Genomic DNA, 11,652 nt, shown 5'->3' with positions numbered 1-11,652 from the left:
CTTATTTTCAGGTTTTCTTCTATGTTTTCAAATGTCCCCCATCGTTTCCACAAAATCTGACAATTTGGCCAAGACTGGAGCTCAGCTAAAGAGAGAAGCTTTTTCTCTAGCAGGCTGCCTTACTCAGCTCCTCAGGTGGGCTCCCAGCTGTTCAGAAAGCAAGAAAAGCTCTTGCCCCTCCCCTTAGTGATTTAGCACAAGTCTGGCAAGCAAAGAGGAAGCAGGAAAGCTCGGTAGGGTTTTTTCCTTCCTAGGAATAATGAGGAGTGTGTAAAAACAGGAGATATCTTTTCCTCTATTTTGCAGTACCAGGCCTATGATTTAAGAGAGGGATGGTGCTGTGCTGCAGCTGACTGTCCTTAACTTGGAAAGTGGTCAGGAAGATAGTGTCATCTGTAGCTGGAGAGAAGGAAATAAAAAGCCAGCACAGGAACAGAGGTAAGTTACAGTCTCGGACTGATGGGGGAGAGAGAGGGATTGAGCCTGTGGTGAGGATGGAAGAGGGGACTGCCTGTGTTTGGAGGTGGACCAGAAGGTGATGGTGGGGATGGTAGAAAGCAAAGCCCAAAGGGCATGATTGGTTTTGGAAGAGCTGGCAGTTCTAAATGTCATGTATGCATTGCAAGTAGGGTGTGGGGAACTGCAAATGTAAAAGGCAGACCAAGTGCATTGCTCTGTTACAGAAACAGTCATATCCTTCCACATGGATAGCTCGCTCCCCTGTGCTTTATGTACTTCAGTGCAGTAGTTGTTCTCTCCATTACTGTTTCAGGATTTGTTCTGTCTTTTCCTGGTATGCTCAATGCTTCTCAAAGCAACACTCCTGTGGCCTATTGTCACCTTACTATGTGAAGCAGTCACCGCTTCCCAATTTTGCCCTGCACAGTAGGTTAAAATACTTTGTTCTTGTCCTACCATGTTCTGCTGCCCTATGTCTCTGCTGTTTACAGCTCTTTTTCTTTTCTTTTTTTTCCCCCTGCTCACTCCTGCTTTGTCTTCCCATGCGTACAGAGTGCCTTTCCAACCTACTGTTTTCTGCTCCCCAGGGAAAGGGGATCTTTTCCTAGAGCCATCGAAGTAGTAAGCCAAATACAATTTAAGCAAGTTTATAAGAACCATGATAAGATATATGTACCCAAACTGTGTGGCTGGCTAGTGATCTTCCTGGTCCTTCTTTCCTTTGCCACTTTCAGTTTTTGTGGAACAATTGTAATCGGATATGTGCTGTTTTCTCAGGTGGAGTGGGCAGCAACAGGACTCAAATCACCCCTGTGACAGATCAGCTACCTCTGCCTATAAGAAAAGAAAGGCACAGGGAACAGAGTGAATCACTCGAGCAGGAGAGCGTAGATCCAGGTTATTTCAGTGAGGCAGTTGTAAGTTATGTCAGACTCAATAGCCAAGTCTTCAACATAATTGTGGTTTCTGCTGCAGCTACTGCCTTCTTTGGAGGCATACCTGGCATACTCTCCTAAAGGAGAGGGCTGAGCAGACTCTATTGCTTCTTGACTTACAAAACTTGGGTAGTCTTTTCCAGTCTGTTTACCTGTAGTTTGATGGGTAGTTGCTGGGGAAAAAAAATGCAGTGTGTTGTGGCCTTTTGTTCAGTTCCTCTTTTCTATTCTTAAATAAATAAATAAAGCAGCCCTATAATGAGGGATGGAAGTAGGTGTACTGAACACATGCAGCAGCTGTTTCTATCTTTCTATTCAAATGCAACCATAGCATAACTGAACTTAGCCAGTTTATTGTGGTATCCACTGAAGATGCATCTTTTGCTATGGAAAGAACTTCTCCAGAAACTTCCTCTTCTATGCATATTTTTAGGACAGTCTTTCAGGCTTTCAGCAAAAAATAAACTAACAACCTGTCCTTTCAATGCCTATGGAATGAATATGGTACTCGCCACCCTGCCATTGATCAGATTTTGCTAGTGGCTTGCAGATAAACTGTCTGCATTAGCCATGTTTATAAAAACAGAGGCATTTACATGATAAAACAAACACTGAAAAAACAGCAGAATTTGACCTGTTTTTTTCTTCAGCAGAAGGCTTCCTGTCCTTCACTGTAAAGTCACCCACTTCTTGTTTCAAACTTTTTTCCTGCTTAGCTGGTGACTTTCTCAGTGCCTTTTCCAAGGCATTTGTCTGTAGAGACATTAAAAAAAAATGCAGTATTGTATATTTTCATTTTGGAATGACACTTTGTCACTTGCCTCCAACTTTCTGTGCATAGAAGTCTGAGTAGGTGAGGGACTTGGATAGCGTATTATTATTTCTAGGCTTTCTTTGCTAATAACCTCAGTGTTGGCTCATTTGAGTGAGTGTTGCCCATAGTGAGAATTCCCATTTCCTGATAAGTGATGTTTCATCATGAGTGATGTAGAGCTTGCAACAATGCTACATGCTCAGCAGATGTGAAGATTTGGTAATGAGGCCTTAAGTATGTAAGGAGGTTACTAGTGAAGAGATTGAAGATGGTTTTATCAGAGCTTCATGATGGTATTAAAGTGATAGTGATGGCCTCTACTGCATGCAGACAAGTCAGTACAATCCTAGATATCTGCTGCTGGGGGTAGTGCTTACTCCTAGAAAGATGGTGGTTATTGGCCCAGGCTCTTTCCTATACAAGAAGCAGTTTCAGCAGTGTTAAATTCAAACTGAGGACCTCTAGTTAAATACTCACCATCCTGTTACAAGTTTGCTGAGTTATCTGCTCCCCAGACTCTTACTGCCATAAATAACACTTCTGGCATTGAGGCCTGACTTCCAGAGTTTAGTGCTGCAAATAGCATAGATGATGACTCATTTAGTGAGATAAAGGTGGAGCATGAATCAGTAGGAAGAAAATTGATTTACAAAGGAGGCTTTTTCAATCCAGGTGACAAAGTTCTGAACAAAGTAATGCTCAATCATCATAAAAATGAAACAAAAGACTTGGGGAGGGGGGAATCTTTTCTACTGACAAAGGCCATTCTAACAGAGGCTAAAATGGGAAGGTGTTACATACTGAGCATGTCAATCCTTACCCAAGTTAAACTGGGCAATATAAGAAAAGATGAATGGAGAATTCTTCCCTATGTTTCCAAATTAAACAGGGTACTTATTCACCAAGCGGGTCACTTCCCAGATTGTCTTGTATTTATAAAAGCTGAGAAAACAACAATTTGCTTCTGAACAGTTGTGGGAGATTAGGAGTGCTTGTAGTCTCAGAGAAGCCCCAGTGAAAGCTGAACCATGGAAAGGCTAATATAATAATTTATACACATCCTTGGTGAATGATAACTCATAGGTAGATCAAAATCTCATAGTCTGCTTCAGTTTGAAACTATAGCTTTTGGTCCTTTTGCTGACACACTGTCTCATATATAAAAAAGTGTTTTTAGAGGGAGATTTTGAAAAAAAATGTGCCTGATAGAATATGTTCCACAACTGCTGCTGCACTGACAAAACTAGTGTCCAGTGCTGCCTACAATTCAACCCCTGCCATTTTTAGGGAGTGTGGGTGTTGGTCAAGAGCTTAATGCAGCTCATCATGGGTAACAGTGAAATGTCTTCACAGATGACATCAGCTAAAATCCTTTGAAGCATTGGAGGGAAAAATATCAATTACACCTTCTCCTGAAATGCTGGAACATAATCATGCAAAGATGCTTTTGTATCTGTATTTTAGGTAGAAGTTCTAGCTCTGCTGGCAATATGAGTAATAGCCACTGGCAATGGTAGAAAACCTTGATATAAGGTAATGTAACCAAAGCTTAGAAGTTGCAGATATTTACAGGTGATCAGATAGGAAAGTTCTTGCAAGGTTATTTCAATCTTCAGTAATATTGTGAAAAATAAACTTAAGCCTAGTTGCACTAGCCTTTCACATTGCTGTGAGGTAGATGAGCTCTCTCCTTCATTGATACTGGTGCTAGATGGATACTTCATATTAATTAACCAGGCATAAGCATGAATGAATTTCAAAATTTTAGGTGTCAATTCACCAATGTTTGTGGTCAAAATCCAGATCTGAATGTTGTAATAATAACTAGATAATAACCCTTTTCTACTGGGTCTGTGTTCAGTGAGTTTAGTCCCTCTGCTCATAAGTAATCTGTTGGCTCAAATGTAAAAAATTATCTTTATAGGAGGTAGTACAGGCCAAATCTTCCACTGCTACTAGGAGAGAATGAATAGTTAACAGCTACTGACAGATTTGTTTTAACTTGCAGGTTGCTCAGCAGTGGGCCCAGCTTAAATGTAAAATATCACACGGAAAAGTTAACTTTCTTAATGAAAAGTACAAGGTTCATTTTTTTAAAAGCTGTATTGATTTGAAAAAAAAATCCTCCTGTTAGGAGGAGGGATACAGAAATTCTCTAAGGAGAAATGGCACAGACTGAACTTCTGTTAATAGAAGAATATGTGTAATTTAATACCAGAAAGCTTTTTAATACAGAAGAAAAAAAGAGAACAGATACTTGCCCAGCTTATGAAGCAAATGGCAAAAACTTGCCTGCAGTGTGCTCTAAATTTAGCCATGAAGGGGATAATTCTTGCAGATACTCAAAAAAAACTGCGTGAGGGAAGCATGCAAAGGCCACAGTGGAGCTGTACTAGGTACCCTCCAGCCCCACTCCCCAAGTGCTGGTAGTGGAAAGGTGACATGCAGTGCCAGTGGCCAGACTGTAAGGAGGCACTTGCTTGTTTAGTCCTTGTTATGGAAGTTCCTATGTGTTCTTTGTAAGTGGTCAAGGCTGGAAATGTGTGGATGGCTTGCCTCAAACCACAAAGCTACTCACAACCATCCTTGGTTTGAGTTTTCCTTTTTTCTGTGTTCAGCTTTGTCTAAGCAGTGGTAGGATCCCATTTTGTGCATATCCACAAATGACATTAGAATTTTTACAAAATCCCTGCAGACCTTCTCCCTCCTTCAGTGCTTGAAACCTGATCTGGAAGAGGCATCTGATCCTTGACATAATGCTTGACAGCAAAGAATAAATTTGAGTTCAGAAGCCAAAATAAACTTTTGATTATTACTCAATGAGGGGGGAAAAAAGACAATAGTTTCTTACCAGTTCCATAAAATCATTTAAAAAATCCATTTTGCAACAGTTTCTCAGTGTGGGATCAAATGTGTGTTGTAGACTTGTCAGAAATGTGGATATTTAGGATTTCTGATATCCTGATTTAAGTGTAATTATAAGTCTTGACAGCAATATTTCTTTCAGCTTTGTAGATTTGAGGAAAATTTAATTTCCAGTGAGTGTTTTGAGGAGTAAGTACTCAATATTGTTGCTGTCTCTCTCCTCCTCATTTGAAACAAGCCTGGAAGCTGTAAACGAATGAACAAAAACTGTGGTTAGTTTCTGTGGTATTAAAGAACATCTCCATATTACAGTTCTGTTTAACAAGTTGCTATAAAATCTTAGAGGAAACTTGCCTGGATGGTTTGTGTGTGCAGAAATAGAATCACAGGGAGCTAACAGCAGGGTCAGAGCTGTAGCAGAGGTCCTGTCTCATAATGACACTTTCCTTGTTTCAAGGACTTCTCCAGTCCCAGCAGTTGTACTTTGGCTCTTGATTATTCCCTGCCCACTCAGCTCCTCCAGAACGTCTGACTTCTGCCTCCCCCTTTCCTGTAAGGGCCCTGATTTACCGATGAACTTATTGGTGAGGAACGCATCTTCAAAAGATGAAAACATTAAAAGTTATTACTTGTAGCACACTTGGATCATGAAGTTTTGTTTGAATGCCATTTCCAAATACAGAGTGTTTATTCAGGGAGTTATTTACTGAAGATGTCCAATGGAAAAGGCCTTATCAAAGCTCTCTTCCCTGCTTAAACTTTGCAGTAGGCTTGTTAGTGGCTTGAAAAATGGTGCTGACATTTGCACAAGTTGCACCTAGTTCAGCTTCCCACTGTGGTCAGTTATACCTAGGAGGCTGTATTCAGGAAAACATGGAAGCACATACTGAAGGCCTGTAAAGCCAGTATATTAAGCATATTCTCAACAAGGGCCATAGAGAGCGCTTTCTAAGCTAACTTCTGAAGGATTCTGTGAGCTGATAAGAGAAATCTAATCTAGGATGTGATTAGACAAGCCTATTAATGGGCAGCTTTATGAAGATAACTGAGCTGTCTTCTTAAATGAACCCCAAACTTTCATATATTTTCACTGTCTATATTGTTGTAACAACACTGCTACATGATTATGTATTACAATACTTACTCTAAATTGCTGTTCATAAGTATATGATTAAAAATATTACTTTGATAACCCTTCTTGGTGGCTTTTTAGCTTCCACATATTAGACGTGGATAATAAATGACAAACATCCTTATTGCCAAAATCCATCAGGATCTGCAACCCTCAGTTGACAGCTAGACCATCTACCCAACCTATATAAGCAGACTTTTGTATGAGGAGTACTTGGGCCAAATAAAAATCAGTTATTTGACATCTTCTTCTCTTTATAAGCAGGATAGGTATGACTTTTTTTGTCGTTCTTCTGAAACAAAGATACAGGATATCTGCCATGCTGTAGCATTTGACTTCATACCTCTCCCAAAATAACTGAACCAATCAATTAGTGCCAAAAGGCACTAATTGCTGGCCAGCTGCCAGTCAGCATCTGTAAATGTGGCAGAAGCCAGAGTATACCAAAACATTTCTTGGCAAAAAATAAGTGAGGTGAGTGGCCACATTGACAAGTAATGTGAATTTGCATTGGTTTCTGGAAAAAGTTGAAATATCTTGGTATGGTATTTTAGAAATAAAATGCTTCAATCTTCTGTTTCAAGACAAAAACCTTTGTTTAGAAATCTCCTATGAGATTATCTTTTTAATTTTGCGTTCCTTTTCTTCCCACTTTTTAAATGAACCACTCTATTTCAGAGCAAGAAAATTGTTTTGTTCAGTCTGAAATGAAATCCTTTCATCACATCCTTCTGTGGCGTGGGGAGTTAAGTCCTCTTTAATGAATAGCAAACACCAATAATTATTCCTTTTGTGTTCAATTTGAAATATTTTATTACAATCCCTTGTTTATTACAAAGAGTAAACAACCACTTTAAATTTTCCATTTAGTGTGTTTGTGAAATGTAAGCCATTCATAGTACTTGAAAAATAGACTATTTAAACTACAAAATTAGGGTTTTTGTGTGCACCAACGATGGTGCTGCTTTTCCTGTAGTAACTCTTACTAAATAACCTAAGATTATGGAAGAGTTTGATTTAAATATTCCTTTAAATTTCTTTAGCAGACCTTTGGTTATCACAGTGACAGTTTGTGGCACTTTGATAGTTTTTTCTGTAGGATAACTTGCCCAGTAACTCTTCATTGCAAGCTTAAGGAATAACATGGTATTTATTTACTGTCTGTACTTGATGCTGGTGAGGGGCATTGTATTGGCTGTTCTGTGTTGCAAACTGAGTCATAGTACCAGCAGACTGACACTGCTAGCATGGGCAATGCATATTCCCAGTGTGCCATAATCCCAGTTACAGAGGATTACCTCTGTATATAAGGGTGAGTTTGTTTTCTTGATCTGTTCCAGGAGTCTGCCAAGAAAAGTATATCCTGCTGCCTGTTCTGGTAGCGGGGGTTAAGTCATATTGCAGAACATAATCATCACTTGGGAAATACTTTCTGCTACTATTGTATGGCTTTGAAGGAGTGCTGAGAGCTTGATACTTGCAGTGTCACAGCATGAACATTACTGTGTACAAAAAGCTGGATGCAGCAATTGACTCTCAAGATTAGTCATTCCTATGTCTCTCCTTTGCAGAGCTGGTATGAACTTTAGACACTGTTTCAAAGAACAACAGAACAGTTGAGGTTGAAAGGAACCTGTAAAAAATCATCTAGTCCAACCCCCCTGCTCAAGCAGAATCACCTGGAGCAGGATGCCTAGGACAATGTCCAACAGCTTTTGAACATCTGTAAGGATAGAGAACTCCTCATCCTCCCTGGGCAGCCTGTACCAGTGCTCTGTCACCCTCACAGTAAAATTGTTTTTCCTTATGTTCAGATGGACCTTCCTGTGTTTTAGTTTGTGCCCGTTGCCTCTTGTCCTGTTGCTGGGCACCACTCAGTCTTTACACCCTCTCTTCAGATATAAGTGCATTGGTAAGATTTTCCTCTCAGTCTTCCCTTCTTCAGGCTGAGCAGTCCCAGTTTTCTCAGCCTTTCCTCATATGAGAGATGCTCTGGTCCCTTAATTGTCTTAGCAGCCCTTTGCTGGACCTGCTTCAGTAGCTCCATGTCTCTCTTGTACTGGGGAGCCCAGACTTGGACACAGTACTCCAGATGTGGCCTCACCAGGGCTGAGTAGAGGGGCAGGATCACTTCCCTCAGCCTGCTTACAACACACTTTCTAGTGCAGTCTGGGATACCACTGGCCTCCTTTCCCACAAGGGCACATTGCTGATTCATGGTCAGCTTTTCCACCAGGACTCCCAGGTCCTTTTCTGAAAAACTGCTTGCCAGCAGGTCAGCCCCCAGCCTGTACTGGAGCAGGGGGTTATTGCTTCCTAGATGCAGGACTCTGCAATTCCCTTTGCTGAATTTCATGATGTTCCTCTTTGCCCCCTCTCCAACCTGTCCAGATCTCTCTGAATGGTGGCACAGCACTCCATATCAGCCACTCCTCCCAGTTCTGTATCATCAGCAAACCTGTTGAGGGTGAACTCTGTGCCTTCATCCAGGTTACTGAGTAAGTGGAACAGAAGTGGATGCAGACCTTTGATTAGATGTGCTGTTGATCACAACCCTCTGAGCTCTGCCATTCAGTCTTCAGTTCACCTCACTATCTGCTCATCTAGCCCCTATGTCATCAGCTTGCCTATGAGGATGTTATGGGAGACAGTGCTGGAAGCCTTACTGAAGTCAGGCAAGACAACATTCACTGTTCTCCTCTCATCTGTGCAGCCATTCTGTTATAGAAGGCTATCCATGCTGACTGCTCCTGATCACCTTCTTGTCCTCATGTGAAGTGGTATCCAGGATCAGCTGCTCCATCACCTTTTTGGGGATCAAGGTGGGGCTGACTGGCCTGTAGTTTCCTGGATCATCCTTCTTGACCTTTCTGAAGATTAGAGTTACATTTGCTTTTCTGTCTGTGCTTTGTGTTTACCTGGGCTTTGTGCATTGCTGCTTTTTTGGGGAAGATGTGAATCTTTCTGGTAATTCCCCAGGGAAATCTGCTTCACTGATCTTATCTTCAGGTTCTCTGAAGTGTCTGTTGGCCAAGCTGCCTCATCTCATGAGGTTCCAGCCCCTGTTCTTGCAACACCATCACTTTTAGGCTACAAGAAAATAAACAAGTAAAAGAAGTCCTTGGAGAGTTCATGTGCACTTAAAGAGAAGCAAAGTCCCGAAGCATTGACAGGTTCTAAGCAGAGTGGAACATGAGGCATTCCTAGCACTTTCCACAGCTGATAACAAGTTGATGTTCGTGGTGATGAAAGGATGCTTAGAGCATTTAGGAAAGGAGTCAGTGACCTTAAGTGTGAATCTGACCATAATCCAGTGGGTATATTGCAGTAATGTTTCAGTACTCTTAAGTGAAAGCTGTAGGTAGGTCAGTGGTTAGGAATCTGACCATAGTAAACTGAGTTTTAAATTAGCACATGCTAAGATCTTAATGTACATACCTTCTAAACAATAGCTTTGAACCTCCAAAGAATGCAGGATTAGAAGCTAGATGTGTTCTTGTTTCTTCTCCATATGTTTGGGCCTGAGCCAACTCAGTCAAGCAAGCCTTGCCAAGTTGCTGTGCAAATATACCGTATAATATTTGTATATATAAAAGTTTCAAGTCTCATAATAACTTTTTGAGGTGAAACCCACCTTGTTGAGGTGTTGCTGTTGCAGGAGATAAGTGCCTCTGATTGTATCTTTAATGGGCAAATGAGACGCTGTGAAAAAGCAACTTTTCCAGATGCTGTAAAAATCAGTTCATGTACATGGTCAAGTGGTTGGCCTGCCTCCCCTGTAGTCTAAGGGCTGTATTAAGCTGATTGAGCGATAATGCTTCTCTTTAAGAGCTCAGTGACAGTCAGAGTTACAGTTACATCAGCAAAGCCATTCCTCTGTATAGGTGTCCTAATACACCCCCATGTTAAGATGTCCCCTAACGTTCTTCGTACACGGTCTATTTGGAAGAAGTCACTACCTGAGTTTTGGCTTTGTGCTTGTTCTCTAACTCCTCAGAGGACAGCTGTGCTACAGTGAGCCTGTTGAAAGTATTACAGCCTATGGCAAAACTGTGACCATCTGCTTCTCCTTGCTGCAAGTCCAGGGAGTAGAAGTGCTGTAGTATAGTATCTTCTTTGGGAGCTTGGTTATGCATTATCACCATGGAGTCTGACTGTTGCCAGGCCTGTTGCTACAATAAATAACACCACAGAAGGATTTCTTCTAGTATCCTGGCATACAGATATCATAATCTTTGTCCAAGTGCCCTCATCTGAAATTGAGGGAATGTTTCTCTTGTGCTCACTGGGGATATTGGTCTGAGAGCAACAAATCTCTTCAGGTCGTTCAGAGGGTTAGGGAACCCTCTGTGGGAACTCAAGTGAAGCCACATTAGTGGGGTCCCCCCTCCCCTTTTAAGAGGATCAAGGTACTTCCAGGTAAAACAAATACATTTCAGTCTCTGGTAAGATTTCTTAGGTATTCTTTATTGCCATTACCAATTGCAAAAGATAAGTCCTACATCTGAAATTACAAACTGCAAGGCATGTTTTTAAATGGGAGGAAACGTAGTCAGGAGATGAGGATTGGCCATGATAATGGAAAATGTTTTAACTGGCCTTTGAAACCATTGTACAGTTTATTGATTACTGTTTCTGTTCATATCCTTAGAAGTAGATGTCTATAGGGGAGAAAAAAAGAAGGAAAGAAAAAGTCATGATTTATACTTCCAAAAGTTTGTTGTAAAGTATAGCAGAGAAATATCAAGGGAGTGCTGTCAGTTGATAAAGATGATAACTGGTCATGTCTCAGGTCACTTGTGCTGGGATCATCAAATGTTCTAAGAACATAAACATAAGAACATAAAGAAATTTTTTACGAGCATTGACGTGAAACAGGCTCTTTGTATGCCAACATATGTAAACAAAATATGCAAAAAAAGAAATCTAAGAAATTAAAATTGATGATTGATGCCAATGAGCACTTAATGGTTGAAAAGGCATATCAATCTGTAACCTTACTCTAATTCACATTAGAAAACCTGTTGTAACACTTGCCCAAATTTTTCTATGTACGTGAAACTGAGATGCTTACCTGACAAGTGTTCTCCAGGTAGTAAGGTTGGTGAGCTTTGTGAATCAAATGAACCCTGAAACTGAGAGAGAGAATCACTTCTGCCTAAGAGGTCCTTCTTTATGGATGGCTGCAGGCAGCCCTAAGGGTTCCTGTTATCTGCAGTCCAAACCAGTCAGCCTTTGTGGTTGGAAACTCATATAAGTTTGTTTGTGTGACAGGGAGCCTAAGTGATCTTTGCCTGCCTCAGCATGCCTTATCTGACTGTGCAAAGCATGGCACTACGGCTGCTCTAGTGGCATCCCGGATGTAATTACTTTTCCTCTCCCTAGCTCAGAGCACGTGGGTATGACAGTTCCTCCCTCCCTGTGCCGGTATCTGAGAGCTGCCAGTA

The 11,652-nt window shown here is 41.0% G+C and overlaps 1 protein-coding gene across 1 annotated transcript; it reads right to left on the bottom strand.

The window, feature by feature from the left end:
* Positions 1 to 1,328: 1,328 nt before the first annotated feature.
* Positions 1,329 to 10,350, bottom strand: STMND1 (stathmin domain containing 1). The gene is given in 6 exon segments (XM_062568516.1): positions 1,329 to 1,574; positions 1,576 to 1,618; positions 2,029 to 2,147; positions 5,516 to 5,670; positions 9,124 to 9,169; positions 10,165 to 10,350. Coding segments are annotated over 6 exon segments (795 nt in total).
* Between the last annotated feature and the right edge of the window lie 1,302 nt (positions 10,351 to 11,652).

Source organism: Rhea pennata, chromosome 2 (genome assembly GCF_028389875.1).
Source record: "Rhea pennata isolate bPtePen1 chromosome 2, bPtePen1.pri, whole genome shotgun sequence".
Lineage (NCBI taxonomy): Eukaryota > Metazoa > Chordata > Aves > Rheiformes > Rheidae > Rhea > Rhea pennata.
Note: the sequence above shows the minus strand (reverse complement) of the source record. Positions and strands in the feature narration are given on the sequence as shown.